The following is an 18,363-nucleotide window of genomic DNA, read 5'->3' on the forward strand; positions in this document are numbered from 1 at the left end:
TTAAAATAATACTTTTTTATTATTTATGATATCAAAACTGAAGTTATAGTATCTTCCTTATTTGGGCCCTTTAAAATTACTCATTTAACACGCGGTGTCGCTAACACCTCTGCTTCTTCTCACGAAAGAAAAGTCAAATTACTTGCTGACGACTTGTTCTTGGAGTGTGCTCGAGAAGTATTCAAACCAACGACTCTTCTTTCCCAAGTCTACAGTGGTATAATTCCGGAGCTAACTTCGTGCCCATGCAAACACCAACACCGGCCGAGTACCACCAACAATATCGGACCAGAATGTACTCGCAAATTACTGCGTCGCAGTTTGCGAAAAGCATTCGCAAACCATTTCAGGATCTTCATTGTCGATATAGCAAGTCTTTTTAAAAACACAGAGCCAAAGTTCCTGTCCTACAGGCCGAGCCTTTGGGGCTCCAAGGCCTCCGCCGCGGCCAATTAGCGAGCGAGTGTCTTAGCTGAGCGCTTGCGTGTCTGTTCGCAAGCCCACCCCCTCCACTTTCTGACGTCACGAGCCATGCACTCGCGCGGACACGGCTACACCGCGTGCGTGCGTAGTGCTTAGCGCGAGCCATCGCAGTGATCGCCACCGCACTTCATCAATCGTGTACGTCCGGTCTCCCAACTTCACTTAGCGCGGGCCATCGTGCATCGCGCGCAAGTTCAACAAAGCAATTTTGTGTCTTTCCCCCACCGCCTACTAATGCCAGTGAAGTTCCTAGCAAAGTTCCGCCTGCTTAGCAAAAATATTGCTGAGTGTCTTCAAACCTACAAATACACTAAACATAAGAACTATACAAATGTGTACTACAATAATTACTAAAATATAAAATACAATAATCGTTTTAAAATGTTAAATATAACAACAAAGTCTTTTTCCCTATTCTGACCACGGGACTGGCCACATTGTGAAAAGCAGAAATTTATCTCATTTTATTTTATTATGGGAAGGCATGTTTATGTGGTTTTCTTGTACCTCTGGCAAATATTTTCATCAGTTCATAATAATACATCAGTGAGAAATGAGCTATATTATATCCAAATTTGGCCATAGTGCCTTGAAATGTAGGGTAGAGACTTGTCTCATACTTAAAGATGATGGTCACTGCAGTGTTGGTGGTAAACATATAAAAAATGTAAGCAGGGCGAAAAATTACGAGGATGTATGTTGATTCAGAGAGTTCAGCTTTCTTGGCTTTGATAAATGGCATGAAAAAAGAAAATGCATCTTTAAGCAATGAAATCAAAGCTATTACTAGATGATATACTTAAAATTATAGCATATGAGCTAGTCAGTAAAATAAACAATAATTCATGGGATATTTGTCACAATAATGATGAAAGATGGGAAAAAGTACAAGGCGAGAGAGTGTGTCGAATAGTGAAATCTGAAGATACAATAAAACATTATTTCCTTCAGTGCTTCATTAGCATCACTAATGATTTCAATGGTGACAGGAGGTATAACTTCGAGCTTATATTGAGTTCTCTTTTGTTTTTCTTCAACATTTGTGAAGTAGTCTATTAATGGGGAAGTTTGTCAGCGCGAGCAACATTAGTTGATAAAAAATCAGGTGCATTTTTCTCATCTTATAGCTACAATTTTGCTCAGTACTGACGAAACAGCTTGTGCATAGCTGAAGAGTAGCTGTCTTTCTATATCAACATCCCGAAGGCGCTATGCGACATACAGTGGTTTCATGATAGGAGGCATGTGAAGGTATGCATGGAAATGCACTGTATTGTCCCATCACCATAGTGGCATCTCCCTTTTACCTTCCAGTGAAGATACCAGAGAGCAACCAGCTGGGTGTACACAAAAAAAAATCAAAATTACGTTTTTGTTACATGTGAAAATCTTAAAAATTGATCGTTACTCTGTATTGCTGGTTTCTCGGGATAAGGCAAACAAGTAATCACTGACAGCACAAGAAGGACCAGATAATCAATGAAATTCTTTGCTTCACTAAACATATTTATTGCAGAAAAATGTGCAATAAAACATTCAACTACTTGGATTAACATTTGCAGCAAAATATAAGCTAGGCAATACGCAACATAGTAACAACCGTACAATTTTGTTTAATAGTGTTACAGGTTGGAAAACAAGTTCGAAAAAGAAAGCACAATTAATTAAAGATGGTTTTATTTATTTACTATTATTTACAGTATTAAATTATTTACAACACCTACAATGTCTGTCCACAATTCAAGCATTTAATCATTTAAATTCGATTCTATTAAAGTACAGTTATTTCGTTATAAATGGGTTCTTTTAATGCTTTTTCATGTAATTTTACTTCATTTTATTTATTTAGTTACATTTGGGTACATCAGCTCGACAGTGACTGTCCCTAATGCTCGCCTCTTGCCTGGCACCTTTGTCTCAAAACACTGCCTCGCACTACTCACTCGTCCGCATCGTGACACAGTCCCCAATACACAGGTCTCCGCACACGAAGCCATTCGCTAGTCGTCCAGCTATCGCTCGGCAAGAGGTCTCTCTCTTTCTTTCACTTCACTGCCCCGGAGACTGGCATCGTCGCGTTTATATTCCTCAGCCTCCTTCTGGAATTGTCTCGCAACCCTTTGACTTGTCGACCCGACGCCCGAAGCTCCCAGAACAAAGGTGTCCTAGTTACGCCACTCCACGCGGTGGCCTTTGGGAACCCACATAAATCTCCAGATGGCTAAGGGATCGATGCCAGAGCGCCCATGGTGGAAGCGGGGGTGAAGTGGTATGCGGCTAAAACACTGCTAATCTTACAAGGGATGCGCCGCGACCCCCTGGGGCCAACGGGCCGACTGACCGCTAGGAGGCCCACTGACCTACCCCGTGGGCTTGCCTCGGGTATGCTCGTAACACTATTAAACTTCCCCAAGACAAAATAATATTGTTATTTAGAAAAAAGAAAAATTGAAATCTGCAACAAGGCACTAAGTGCCAACTTAAAAGACAATATAAATGTGCAAAAAAAAAAGAATTTGGTGCTAAATGCCACAATCTGCGAGCTATTCAGTTCAAACAATTTTAATGGCCGTAGATTTCGTTGATGCGACTGTCACATGTCAGTGGAACCTGGGCTTGCAACTGCAGGCGATAGTTGAACACTTACTAGCTTGACTGACGTATGCATTATCCTTGGTCAAATGTATGGATATTACCGTTTGTGCGAGTTTTCATGTCAGCACATGTTTGTTAATGAAATCTATACTTCTATACTATAATATTATAAAGCTGAAGAGTTTGTTTGTTTGTTTGTTTGAACGCGCTAATTTCAGGAACCACTGGTCCGATTTGAAAAATTATTTCAGTGTTGGATAGTACATTTATCGAGGAAGGCTATAGGCTATATTATATTATCAATAACATTAGGTATCCTTACTAAAATTCCAATTCAGAATCAAATGCATTGGAGGGGGTTAGATAAAACATGCAGTACACACAATGCCGCAGGCGCTAGAAGTTTATTTCCTATTGCCTATTAACATGGTTGCCACGCACTAGATGCCTTTATCATTCTTAATTTTCCCATACAAGTAAAAAACACCCGTGTGATATTAACAACGAAGTAATCAGTACCCTCATAAGAGTTCAATTAGTATTTAAATACTTTTTATCACTTTAAATCGCAAACCTAAACTATTTTTTTTCCTCTCTCTGCGTTTAATTTATTTTTTATTGCCCTTTTTTTTTCAAGTATATATATTTTACAGACTTGAAACTTCACAGTAATGTTCCTTATGTTACGCAGGATGACATTTTCCGAAAATTAGATCCATGGTTGGTTAAAACCAGGCAACCGTGGGTACTTTGTCTGCATGAGAACAGGATTTTGCATTGTTCATGCCTTCTGCGTCTCCATGGCAACGGGCATCGCGCGGCAGTGGCGTACCCACAAGGAGGGGCATGTATAATGAGCGGCGCAAGAGTGATCTGCCTGTAGACTGCCGTAGCGAAGTACGGGTACATCAGTTGTACGTTGCGTGCACGAGTCGGGAAACCATCGGTGCTATTCATTTTCTCTCCGGTACATTATACAGCATTGTAATAAATTTTCACTGAATTTTTTTTTATTTACCATTACTGTAAATGGGAGATGTGGCTTACTTTTTTCCCATTAGTATAGCCGTGCGAAGTCGGGTCGGGCAGCTAGTCTTTCCATAGTCCCATTCGTTGGATAGTAATGCATCCATTAACACGTGGCAGAATTATCATCATGAAAATAAGAGGCACTGTGGTCATTTCAGGCAAACTTTTTTTTCCTGGCCTTACTAAAATATGGTTGGGTTAAGTTACAGCTGAAACACTACATCATTGTTAGGAATAAAACTAAGAAACTGGCCATTATTAATTAATTTCCTAAACTGACAAAAATAATTTTTTATATTTCTTACTATGTACATGTCAAATTACTTTGTTTTTAAAATTTAAATTTTGATATTTTCCTGTGAATTTTTCAGTTCATCTGTCTCCCACCGTATTAATATGGGTTCTATTCTCGGTGACATCAAACCTGTATGTTAGCAAGTTGTGAACTTGGTGAAAGCTGCATCCAACAAGTGTTTTCTAAGGTTCCTTTTTAAAGCATTAGGTGTCTGATCCAGCACGTTCTTCACCCCTGGTGACCTTTCAACTCACCAGTCATGCTCCGTCTCCTAATTCTCAAAAACGAATGGTTCAGCATTAGAAATCATATTGGATATCAAGTAGAAGCGCGTAAGAAATGATATACCATAAAATTACTAGACAATACACACATTCTATTAAACCCAACTTTGTATCAATATGATCCATAAATTTGTACTTCTTTTTCGCACCTAATGGAGCAGCTGTCTGTGTTACTACTTAACATTTATTTCTTGTTTTGAGCATTTTTATTTTGCTTTACATAAATCTAAGAAAGAACTGAAGGTGAATTTTCAGCTTTTATTATTTATCATAGTACGTACATAAATAATTGCTCACGCAATAGTACGTATAGTGCTGCGACAAGATTTATTTTATTTATAGGTATTTGATAAACACATAACTTGGACACTAAACAAAATTGCCAAGCATGTAAGCATTTTAATATCCATGGGTTGGGAGTAATACCTACCCTCGAAGTGTGTAACGTGGCTGTATTTTGGTGCAGGTGTGAAGCAACCCGCGCCATCTTTGTTGCAGATACCTGCTGTGTGGCTGAGACAGCTGGGAGGGAAGAGGTGACATCACCAGTTCACAGAAACCATAAAGTAAACATGGAAGACTCTCAAAGGTGAGGACATATTGTTCCACTCTATACTCACCTGTGTAGCTCTATCATGATAGTCCATCGGTAATTGGTGTCACAGCTGCTCATAACTTTTGCTGCTGATGCATTACACAGAGAGGGTGTATTTTACTATACGTATTTTCCGCATTTTCTTCATCAAAAGTAGGAAAAAGTAATGGGTTTTGTTAATGTCTCATTTGTGAATGGGGGAATAAATAGTAAACCTTTTTTAATTAAGATATTTTTTTTCTCTGTCTCTCTTTTCCAGTATGTCAGACAACTGTGAGTCGAACTGTTTTTTACAACTAAAAAAGAAGTTTCTAGTTTCAACAGCTGGAAAAAATAAACCTTTTTTTCATAATGTTAAAGTGTGGTTGGTTAGAATCCCGACTGATCAAACAATCTTCAATTCCAGAACCTTAACAAAAGTTCAAACTTTAAGGGGTACAATACACACGCAGTTTCATCAATGTGTGCACTATACTTGAATAGGGAAAAGGCCGGTAGAGGGGTGTTCAAAAGAAAAGAGGAAACATTAAGGATCCACTAAAGTTTTCAAAAATATTTCGGCTAGCAAAAATCTTATTATTTCTTCTCTTTTCCAAAAAAAAAAAAAATGGTAAGATCACAACATTTTACATGAAACTTATACATATGTAAGCCTTTACACATTAAAGTTCATAATTTAGGCACACCTGTTGAAAAAAACTATTCAAATTATTAACGTAACAACAAATGGTTTCACAAGAGTACAGACAGTGATATGATAATTTTACATTTTATACGGGTGAGCATTAATCAGTATTTTAGTCATACATTCCTTTGCAGTTACGTGACCTATTTCCTGAACATGCGGAAAACCGCTTAAAAGTACACCAAGTTAAGTACAGCTTTTGATGAGTATGAAGAGATGATTTATCATAGCTCAAGCTTCACAGCATCAAGGATTGAATAATTACACACAGTATTTATTACGTGAACGTACCAACATTCTTACAATCACGGGCGTAGCCTCCATATGATCTATGCACACTTATATGTAAGCACACAAAAATTAATACTGAATGGTGGGTAGTATTAAAGCGTATAATGTTTAGCTACTGGTAGACCCGCAAATTCAATCAATGAAGGCGAACAGCATTAAACATAGCCAGGTAATAAGAAACCCGACTGCTAGGCATCAAAAACACATGATAAATATATATGATTATTAATGCAAACATCTGAATACACGAAACCATGTTTTCCAGGGTAAGCAAAGGAACAGGCCATGCAATCGTCGCGATGCTAGTCGAGTGGGCAGGGCTGTGCAGTCGAAGTAAACCTGCGCCCCGGGTCTCGAACGCAATGGTGTTCCAACACGTAATTTATCTGACGTGGTAACCGGCTCATGCCTGAGCTAAACTTCTACAAGCACGAGCGACCGTGACTCGCTCAAGACATGGGGCTCCTTAAAGAAGTTAAAGTGCTGTCGAAAATCAACAGTACCATCATCAAAAACAATTTAAAGAATTACCCCAGACGTTTTTTAAATGTGGCAGGTCGAAATGGCAATTTTTAAAAAATGAACCATGGACTTAACAAGTTACATTTACTGTATGTGAGTGTGCCACAGTCAGTCACAAATATGTCACAAACTAAACAAACACCAGCCATGTCTAGGCCGGCCTCGCACGTCGCAGAATAACAGGCATTAAAGTTAAATTTGCAAGTGGACTATACATTACTGCGGTAGCCAGCTAGTAATGCAAACAACATAGCCCAAGAAATTACAAACGAAGAATAAGGCTTGAAAGATGGTCGTGCAGAGCTTAAATGCAATATGCCAATGCACATCACGCATGCGACAAACCCTGGAGGGGGAAGGAAAGTAAAAAAGGAGTGAGTGGGAAAGGGAATGAGGGGAGATACCCGCGCCTCTCTGGTAGGACATAGCAACGACAAATTCGTGCAACTTCCCGCCCCTAGACTTGTCTCTGCCCCCGCCGAAAACAATTTAATTCCTGTCTCTTTTAGTTAAAGCAATGAAGAAAAAAGTTAAATTACTTGCACACATCAACCGTTTGCATCACCTCCAGTGTTGGAGAAGCGGTATTTTAGACTGAAAGTTTAACACAATGGCAATATTACGTCGCGATGACAAGCGTATTTAGTAGAATTTTCTTCGTTCAGCCGACTTCTCGTGGAGAGAGCGCCAATCTCGGGCTCAGCGCAATCGGCGAACAGTCCCTGCCTTGGCTCCTGAAGTCTTCCCAGCACTTGGCACGCCAGATCAGAGGGCGGCACAGTCCGCCTCGCCTGCCAGCGCTCAGCACTGCTCATGCCTGCACCAGGTAGTAGCCTCGTCCAGCCTCGCAGTGCCAGAGCGGCAGACACACCAGCGGCCAGTGGCGGATCCAGAATTTTGGTTTGGGAGGGGCTTGACCCAGCTGAGGCTAGGCTTTATCAAGGCAAACACTAAAACAATAGTGGACCCAGATGTTTTTGGAGGGGGCTTGAGCCCCTTAGCCCCCCCCCCTCTGGATCCGCTACTGCCAGCGGCTCAGTCATCGGACTGCCCGCCTGGGCACCGCCCTGCTGCGCTCAGCCTAGGAGGGTGTCGGGAACCGGCCATGATCCAGGTCGGGGCAATGAGCAGCTCTCGAGCGCACGCGCCGCTGGCAGAACAGGCTGGCCGACACCAGAGGGCCGGCAGGATGGCTGGCGAACGGGAGGTCGGGCTGACAGCTGGACGAAGAACTCGCAGTACGCGGGCCCACTGGCACGTCAATGTACGGGCAGACGGAACAGGCGGAGGGTGCAGGCAGTCAGGAGGCAGACGATCGGCTACCAATCAGACAGACAAGCCAAGGCTATCTTCTTCAGGGTGCAGCGTCCGCCCCGTGGGAAGAAGGGACACAACAGCAGCGGGAAAGACATGTACATCAGCAGAAAACCGAGCAACAACCCATAAAAAAAAAATTCTAAGAATTATACAGTTTAAATTGGCTCACATGAGCTTTACAGAACTTGCCCTTAACATTATATTTATCTAGCAGAGCTGTATTGCTGCTCAAAAAATGGCAAAGTCTAAATGGCTCAACATAGGGCAGAATTAATTTTACATTTATCTTTTCTGCGTGCGATGGGAGAAGGTAATTCCTACACTAAACTTCGTCCTCCACATTATATTCATTGTCTAGTCTAAAGACTGTAGACCCCATTTGTTTGGAAAGGGATATGTTAACTCATGGCCCAGGAAAAGTATAGAAAGTGGGAATCCAGTGGTAGTGTACTGTGGAGTTTAACTCAATTTTAACAATATGAAGGTCAGAATCCCACCAAGTTTAATCATCTCTGTATATCGATTTCAAAAAAACTCTTGACGTCCTTATTCACCCTCTCTGATTGATTACCCTGGGGAAAATATGTGTTGCTCTATATTGGAAGGATGGCCCACTTCAGGCACATGTCTTTCCATAGTCTACTGGAAATATCTAGCATGGTTCCTGACAATCATGGCAGGTGCCCCTAAGACCTTCCAGACCTGCTCACGCAAAACCCTGACAAAAATGGGTGCCTTCATATTCTTTAGTGGAATTAAAACCACAAACTTGGTGAAAATATCAAGTACTACCAACAAACAGTTGTTACTCTTACTAGTTAAGAGTCCAAGGTCCGAAGATGTCCACGTGCAAAATATTCCAGGGCGCCACTGGCAGATCGACAGTAAAGCCCTACCTTCGCGCACTGAGGTGACTTCGAAATTTGACATGTAAGACACTTGCGTACGAATTCACACACATCTGTACGTAACTACGGCCATGCAAGATGGGCACCGATTCTGGCGAAAGGTCTAATCGATCCCCAGGTGTCCTCCTACAAGAGAAACGTGAAAGTAATTTAACACCATTGGCCTTAACCAAAGAGAAACCACAACTCGTGCTCGTCCACATTTTCCATTGTAGTAAACAAGCCCATTTCCAAATACCTACAGAATTTTTTTTTCAGTGTGCAAATCACTATGTATTCGTTGACACAACATGTCCTCTTTCTGACAGTCACGTAAATTGAAGTAGGATTCAGAAAAGATCTTACATACTGAAACATTGACAGGTTCAAACTCGGTTATTGGCTCTATGGACTCAAACTCGTTGGGAGTTTGGATAAGGAATCTGCTACTGCATTGTCACTGCTCTTCATGTAGTTTAGCTTAAACTTAAACCGTGATAAGCGCAATACCCAACGTCCAAGCTTTCCCAGTTGGTGGGGATGGTTGAAGAGCCAGCTAAGCGCCTGGTTGTCGGTGTATAAGTCGAACTCGCGACGGTCGAAGTACAACTAAAATTTCTCCAAACCGAAAAGACAAGCCAGGGCTTCCTTCTCATAAATTCCCAGATGTTTCTCAGACTTCAAGAGAGTCGTGCTAGCAAAATCGATAGGACGTAACACGCCCTCCTGCATATGACCTAATACAGCTCCAAAGGCTAAACTAGAAGCGTCAACCTGCAAGGGAAACCGTTGTTCAAAATTGGGCAATATTAAAATCTGAGGCGATGCTGAGGCGATGCTGCTAATCCCTTTAATATCTCGAATTCCTTCTGTTCTTCCTCGCCCCAGATCATCTCCACATTTTTCTTGCATGACCCATTAAGCGGAGCGCAAATGGTCGCAAAATCTTGCACAAGCGTGCGTAATAGCCGGTCTTTCTTGCGAATTTTTCTACACTCTTTAGATTTTTCGGCCAGGGAATATTGACACTCTTATCGGGATCCATTATAATCTGGCCTTTCGAAATAAGAAATCCTAAAAATTAACAAGATCTTTTCCAAGAGGAATTTTATTAGGATTCGCCGTTCGGGCCTACCATTTGTCCGAATGTCAACTTTTCCGAATAACCACTTCTCCGAGCTCCTTTTGTCCGAAGGACCACTTGTCTGAGTGACCACTTGTCCGAGCGGCCAACTCTCCGAGCTCTGAGGGGCGGATGGTGTCTCCCGCCCGCCCCACCTTGCTCCGCCCCGCCGTCTCCGCTCGTGAGGGCCTTTCTCGAACCGCGGCACTGCACCAGCCAGAACAAACCATTCCAACCAACCCATGGATCATAAAGAAGTAAAATAAACTTTATTTCAAAATATCTCTTAACAGAATATAATGTAATGATTAATTTAAAAAAAAAATAAGGTATTAACCTTCTAAAACTTAAAAAAAGTTGTAATCTATACATAAATGTACAGACTTTAAAATTTAAATTTGGTTAAAAAAGGTGGGGGGGTATGTTTGATTCCTAGTATTGCCAGGAACAAACTACATTTAAGTAATTACTATAAGTATTAAGCTTAACTTTTTTTCTCATATTTTAATCTTGTTTCCATCCAGTTGCCTCTGGTAAGAATTTTTTTTACACATTTAATTTGGCGACAGTGATTTTCAAAGTTTAAAATCAGTTACTTTTACTTAACTTTATTGTATGTTGTTCACAAGTAATTGTTTATTTTTTTAAATGTATTTTATCATAATTCATAATTAAAAGTACTAATTCTGTAAACATTAAAATATTGGCATCTTTGAGTATATTGCTAAACATATAGGAAATTAAAACTCTACGAAATAATTAAAATTTATCCAAGGAACATATTCGTTTGTCTGAATTTGTTGCAGCGAGCTCTGTCTCGCGGCTGCGACATTAGTTTTGTAGTTTGCGGAACTGGGGCTGGGCGCGCTTTAGCATAGGGCCTGTACGTCTCGAAGCAAGGTCTCGTAAAGCCGTCAAGTCTTGATGGCAGGTCTCGTAAAGACTCTGCCAAAAGATTTCGCCGAAACTGATGTGTGAGCCTCCAATGGCCGTTTCAATTTTCAACTTTAAGTGGGCAGATTTAAATTTTTTTCGCTTTTTTATCGCTTGAGTAGTAGATAACGAGGGTGCAGCATCCGAGCTAGAAGCATGGAAATGAAGGTGAAGGTGCAATAAGTGAGCTGGCTGCGTGGGAAGTGGAGGTTCGAATATGCGTTATGTGAGCTAGCTGGGTGGGAAGTGGCGGTGAAGAAGGTATGATAGGTGAGCTAGATGTGTAGGGAAGTGGAACTGACAAAGGTGCAACAGCGAGCTAGATGTGTAGGGAAGTAGAGGTGACGTAATTATGACAGGTAAGTAAACTCCGTGGTAATTGGATTTGTTCTGCCCTATTCACCTCAGTCGGTTAGGTTAACCTTGTGGGTGGATACAACAGGGAAGCTCCAGGACTTTAGGCTCAATGGCACTGTTTTGTATGTGTAGAGGTATACAAGTAGAGAGAATAGGCCGACTGACTCATCACGTGGCTCTTACAACCAACAGAACAACACAAATATTTATTAAATTAATTTACGAAAAGGAACTGATTTTACATGAAATATCATTTTATTTCGGTTCAGGCCATTTAAATAATTTAAATAATATGCACATACTTAACTTACAAAGATATGAGTATTCAGTTTCACAAAACATTAAATTATTAAAACTACAAGCTTGGGGCCCCGTACTATTACAACACATTAAAAGACAATAAGCACATGGCTTGTTACACCAGTGGCCATTACAATAACAAAATATTTTTGAGGTTAATAACTAAAATGTACTTTATTCATTTAACGAAACGACGGAAAGTTCCTTTCACTTGATTATATTTCTACGCGATAGAGCCGATGATGCCGAAAGCAGATTAAAGTTCATGCCCAAACATGCTGGAAGCCGAAAGATAAATAAGTAAACTTTCCTTATTTAGTAGGCTGCATCCTGATGCCAATAGCGGAGGAGACAAGGCTTACTCCCGTCCCGTACTTATTGGACTACCTCAAGCATGGCCCGGATGTCTCACGCCACTCACAAGGACCGCTAAAAGGCGGTAGGCGGCAGTCAATTCACCGCTAATCCAGCGGATCAAAACAGAATTTGAATAATGATGATTACATGATGGCTGACCGATTAGGAAGAATGAGGGAAATAGATCATCTCTTTAAGAAGCTACACCATATTGACACAGGACGTCAAACTTGGTGAGCAAAAATTAAAACAATACAGGTTTAGTTCCAAAATTATCACTAATACATCTCAAGTAAATGAAAAATATTAAGGTAATTAAATATTAGTGTTTAAAACAAATACTTATTTTTTTATAAAGTCCTTTAAATTAATGTTTCTTCCCTTTGTTGTATGAATATCTTGAAGCACTTTACTTTAGATTATAAATAGGTTTCACATTTCTCACAATTTACATTTAGATATGATTAAAATACAAAACTTACATAACAAAGTAATTATTTTCAAAATCCACAAAACTGAGCCTACATGATGTCCAGTTTGCAAAAAAAAAATCATGACAACAGGTTGAGTACATGCAACGTTACGGAGTGCAACAGCACAGATTAAACGAAGTAGTTACAACTGCGGGTATGCGTGCACTCTAAACAGCAAGCACCGCATACCAGCAATGCATTGCCCCCGGCTGGATCTAAGCTCGCGATTACAAAAATGATAAAAATGAGGATAGTATAAAGTAATAAATATGTTGAATTTATTCCGTGTTAGCGCTGAAGCAATTACAAAAATAGCAGAGACAATTAAACAAATAAAAGTGAATCGAGAAATCTAGGCAAATAAACAAGAAAAAAATAATTTAACCAAAATACGTAAAAGCCAAAAATTTGCTTTCTCATTCCACTTGAAAAATCTGTCGGAAGCTAGGCACATATACCATCCAGATAATAATAGCTTATAAATAAATATAAACGATAATATAAATGTTTATCAACATGCAAATTTACACCATCAAAAAATATTAATTTACTATATTCATCTCAGCAATTTAGCCAAAACTAAAAATTAATTTCAACAGTAAATCTTATAGTTCGTAACAGATGTCCGGTGTAACGATAATAACCGCTCTTGCGGCGAAGTCCCACAAAATGTATCTTTAAAGAAACTTAAATCAAACCCTTTACACAAAGATCATGAAAATTTGCGAAAGTCCCCGAGATTTTTAATCTCCTGTCACGGTCGTACAATTTCGTAGAAGTTCTAATTTCTGAATAAGTTCTTTTGAAATATTATCGTTCCATTTATTTCCGTTCACCTTAGACGTCGTCACCTAAGTTTATTCAAGGCCTAGTCTCTTCTACTAGACAGCCCGACGCAAGCGGCTGGTAAAAGTATCGTTTAAAAATGCCCTAAACGCATTTCTTCTTTCCAGCTCACGTAACAAATAAGATAAAGTTCAAGGAAAGTCGCGTGTGTATTTCCCGCAGGGATTCCGCCAATTTTAGGCGAATATTTTCATGATATGAGTCCACTGCGAAAGAAAACTAGAGACGGTGCGAACAATGTCACTGTGTGGGAAGTGGAGGTAATGAAGGTGCGTCAGTTGAGATGGCTGCGTGGGAAGTGGTGTTGACCTAAGTGCAACAGCCTCGCTAGTTGCGTGGGAAGTGGTGTTGACCTAAGTGCAACAGCCTCGCTAGGTGCGTGGGAAGTGGTGTTGACCTAAGTGCAACAGCCTCGCTAGGTGCGTGGGAAGTGGTGTTGACCTAAGTGCAACAGCCTCGCTAGTTGCGTGGGAAGTGGTGTTGACCTAAGTGCAACAGCCTCGCTAGTTGCGTGGGAAGTGGTGTTGACCTAAGTGCAACAGCCTCGCTAGTTGCGTGGGAAGTGGTGTTGACCTAAGTGCAACAGCCTCGCTAGTTGCGTGGGAAGTGGTGTTGACCTAAGTGCAACAGCCTCGCTAGTTGCGTGGGAAGTGGTGTTGACCTAAGTGCAACAGCCTCGCTAGTTGCGTGGGAAGTGGTGTTGACCTAAGTGCAACAGCCTCGCTAGTTGCGTGGGAAGTGGTGTTGACCTAAGTGCAACAGCCTCGCTAGTTGCGTGGGAAGTGGTGTTGACCTAAGTGCAACAGCCTCGCTAGGTGCGTGGGAAGTGGTGTTGACCTAAGTGCAACAGCCTCGCTAGGTGCGTGGGAAGTGGTGTTGACCTAAGTGCAACAGCCTCGCTAGGTGCGTGGGAAGTGGTGTTGACCTAAGTGCAACAGCCTCGCTAGGTGCGTGGGAAGTGGTGTTGACCTAAGTGCAACAGCCTCGCTAGGTGCGTGGGAAGTGGTGTTGACCTAAGTGCAACAGCCTCGCTAGTTGCGTGGGAAGTGGTGTTGACCTAAGTGCAACAGCCTCGCTAGTTGCGTGGGAAGTGGTGTTGACCTAAGTGCAACAGCCTCGCTAGTTGCGTGGGAAGTGGTGTTGACCTAAGTGCAACAGCCTCGCTAGTTGCGTGGGAAGTGGTGTTGACCTAAGTGCAACAGCCTCGCTAGTTGCGTGGGAAGTGGTGTTGACCTAAGTGCAACAGCCTCGCTAGTTGCGTGGGAAGTGGTGTTGACCTAAGTGCAACAGCCTCGCTAGTTGCGTGGGAAGTGGTGTTGACCTAAGTGCAACAGCCTCGCTAGGTGCGTGGGAAGTGGTGTTGACCTAAGTGCAACAGCCTCGCTAGGTGCGTGGGAAGTGGTGTTGACCTAAGTGCAACAGCCTCGCTAGTTGCGTGGGAAGTGGTGTTGACCTAAGTGCAACAGCCTCGCTAGGTGCGTGGGAAGTGGTGTTGACCTAAGTGCAACAGCCTCGCTAGTTGCGTGGGAAGTGGTGTTGACCTAAGTGCAACAGCCTCGCTAGTTGCGTGGGAAGTGGTGTTGACCTAAGTGCAACAGCCTCGCTAGTTGCGTGGGAAGTGGTGTTGACCTAAGTGCAACAGCCTCGCTAGTTGCGTGGGAAGTGGTGTTGACCTAAGTGCAACAGCCTCGCTAGGTGCGTGGGAAGTGGTGTTGACCTAAGTGCAACAGCCTCGCTAGGTGCGTGGGAAGTGGTGTTGACCTAAGTGCAACAGCCTCGCTAGGTGCGTGGGAAGTGGTGTTGACCTAAGTGCAACAGCCTCGCTAGGTGCGTGGGAAGTGGTGTTGACCTAAGTGCAACAGCCTCGCTAGGTGCGTGGGAAGTGGTGTTGACCTAAGTGCAACAGCCTCGCTAGGTGCGTGGGAAGTGGTGTTGACCTAAGTGCAACAGCCTCGCTAGGTGCGTGGGAAGTGGTGTTGACCTAAGTGCAACAGCCTCGCTAGTTGCGTGGGAAGTGGTGTTGACCTAAGTGCAACAGCCTCGCTAGTTGCGTGGAAGTGGTGTTGACCTAAGTGCAACAGCCTCGCTAGTTGCGTGGGAAGTGGTGTTGACCTAAGTGCAACAGCCTCGCTAGTTGCGTGGGAAGTGGTGTTGACCTAGGTGCAACAGCCTCGCTAGTTGCGTGGGAAGTGGTGTTGACCTAGGTGCAACAGCCTCGCTAGTTGCGTGGGAAGTGGTGTTGACCTAGGTGCAACAGCCTCGCTAGGTGCGTGGGAAGTGGTGTTGACCTAGGTGCAACAGCCTCGCTAGGTGCGTGGGAAGTGGTGTTGACCTAGGTGCAACAGCCTCGCTAGTTGCGTGGGAAGTGGTGTTGACCTAAGTGCAACAGCCTCGCTAGTTGCGTGGGAAGTGGTGTTGACCTAAGTGCAGCAGCCACGCTAGTTGCGTGGGAAGTGGTGTTGACCTAAGTGCAGCAGCCACGCTAGTTGCGTGGGAAGTGGTGTTGACCTATGTGCAGCAGCCACGCTAGTTGCGTGGGAAGTGGTGTTGACCTATGTGCAGCAGCCACGCTAGTTGCGTGGGAAGTGGTGTTGACCTAAGTGCAGCAGCCTCGCTAGTTGCGTGGGAAGTGGTGTTGACCTAAGTGCAGCAGCCTCGCTAGTTGCGTGGGAAGTGGTGTTGACCTAAGTGCAGCAGCCTCGCTAGTTGCGTGGGAAGTAGAGATGACGAAGGTGCGACGGGTGAGCTAGCTGCGTGGTTATTGGAGTTTACTCATTTATTAATATTTGCGTGGAAATGTAGCGTAGCGTATTTCCGTCTAAGTAACTACGCTTGTACATTAAAATTAAATTTAGCCTAACTCAGTTTCAAACATTTGAACACTTTATAATATGAAACAGAAAAATTGTTTTACCCTTCGAAAATATTTCAGTTATATGATTAAAATATTTTTCTGTTTTGGTCTCGTAAAATATTTTTTTTAACTTTGCAACAGTTTTTAAATACTGAACACTGGTAAAAAAATTTGGTGTTTAAGTCAAGTACCAGGGTTTAAAACTAATATTAAATTTTTTACCATAATAGTATTTTTAATGTAAGTATCTACAATTTCACAACTGCTGATTAAGGAATGAGTCTTTTAGGGCTAGAGTCAAAAACAGATCTCGATAAAGTCTAATTTAGAAGCTGAAGCTATTGAGCGGAAGGGTGAACACACTTCAAACACATTGGCTACGGTCACACACCATGTTCCTTAGTAGGATAGGCACAAAGAACTGCGAGTGTGTGCTGTCTCATGCATGCCACTTGTGCAGTCCGCCCCACAGTGCGTGGCACGCCTGGGTAGCCCAGTGCGTGCTTCGCCTGCAGAATGTATGCCGCACACGGTGTGTAGGCTTACAGCAGTCCCGAACTTGGTGTGTCCATGTGTGTGGTTATGGTTTATGCATTCAGCGGGGATTCGTGATTTTAATGCATTTGATGATCAAGGTGTACTTTAATTCTAAATGCTTCATTATGTCCGTACTAAAGTCTGAACGTTCGAACAGTATGCATGTTTTTGAGAATTTTTTTTTCTTCCTGATTTTACTTGTATTGGCTCTTAGCGTTTTCTTTTCCTTCCAATTGGCGGTCTGTGCTTCCATAGGTTCTGGCAGAGCGTCTGTGTCTACTGCTCCCTGAATTTGCATGAAAATATGAATGTGATAATTACTTTAATTTTATTATACTTAATTATATTATTTAAGAATTAAATGTATCAAGAGTGAAACAAACGGTCCATGCAAGGTTGTAAATGAAACAAAGATTGTATTTGCTTAAAGATAGCTGGAGCAGACAGCGTTGCTAGGCACACTCCTGTGTAATACATCAGTGAACTCTGAGGGCTTGCGCCTTTAAACATGTCACAACAGCAGCTTTTGTTTGGAAACTGTGAATAGTATGGTGTTATAAGAGCTCTTTTGTGTGATTTTTTAATATTATTTAATAATATTTTGATGGCTATAGGCATTTCAACTTGAGATAAACGTTTAGGAATTCTTAGGTAATCATTTATAGTCATTTAATGTGAATACGCTTTTTGAGATTTTATTCTCATTCTTTCTCTCCCTTCCAAAATAAATTATTTCTACTACTTCTTCCCGTACCTACTCAAACTTTCTCTCGTTTCTCTTTGCCTTTTAGCGTCTCATCACTTGCGTATCACTCATCTAGTTTGTGTTCATTTTGTTTAAAAAAAAATTAATGTATCGGTGTGATGCATTGAAGGTATTAGCATTTCATGTTTTTTCTTAAAATCACGTGTTAAGTAATAATGGTAAAGGGATCGTACAACTGAAAGCAGAACTTCTTCGAAATTTTTTCTCGGTAACCACTAAACTTTTGTCCAACGCCTTTTTATTAGATATTTAAGAACCATTATATAGGCATAAATTCAGATTACATGTTTTAAATTTATTTAATGACTGACCTTAAACCTTGTAGGCATGGTTTATCTCTACTTGTATTAATTGCAGTTGATTTAATATCACTAACAAAGATTTATTTGAATTTACTCTCCATTATAAAAAGATCAGTGAACCGCCTTTAGTTCCAAAGACAGTCGTGTCTGGAGGAGGGAGTGAGCGCTGTAGTTCGCCACGCCGACACTGGCGGCGCAGTGGTGCTAGGCTTCCGGACAAGCATTAGGCCGTAGTTCCTACTAGCGTGCTCCTCAAACATTTCACTTTAGTCAACTTCAAATATTTTTATATATTATATATTTAGGTATTTTAAAGATATGTTGACATTTGTGTCTAAATATGTATGTCATATTAGTTTCTTTGTGTAGAATTTTTAATGCAATTTTTTTTAATCTGCTAAATTGCTTTTAAAAAAGACCTTTAGTAAAGATCAATAGAATCATGATGATTTTTTAAATAAAATTAATTGGTAAAATATTTTTCACTAGAAAACTTACAAAATAGAAAAGTTAGCAATTTTTTCTTGAAATA

General features: G+C 41.5%; 1 protein-coding gene across 4 annotated transcripts in view; it reads left to right on the forward strand.

Moving 5' to 3' along the window:
- LOC134542683 (vesicular glutamate transporter 2) overlaps positions 1–18,363 on the forward strand; it is a 130,617-nt gene that overhangs the window by 59,832 nt on the left and 52,422 nt on the right. For all 4 annotated transcript variants that reach the window (XM_063387134.1, XM_063387135.1, XM_063387136.1 and 1 more), the window contains exon 2: positions 5,185–5,275. In XM_063387134.1, coding sequence (XP_063243204.1) covers positions 5,259–5,275 — 17 coding nt within the window. In that variant the 5' untranslated portion in view covers positions 5,185–5,258. The remainder of the gene's footprint in view (positions 1–5,184; positions 5,276–18,363) is intronic.

The sequence above is a fragment of the Bacillus rossius genome (assembly GCF_032445375.1).
Source record: "Bacillus rossius redtenbacheri isolate Brsri chromosome 9 unlocalized genomic scaffold, Brsri_v3 Brsri_v3_scf9_1, whole genome shotgun sequence".
In the NCBI taxonomy this organism is placed as follows: domain Eukaryota; kingdom Metazoa; phylum Arthropoda; class Insecta; order Phasmatodea; family Bacillidae; genus Bacillus; species Bacillus rossius.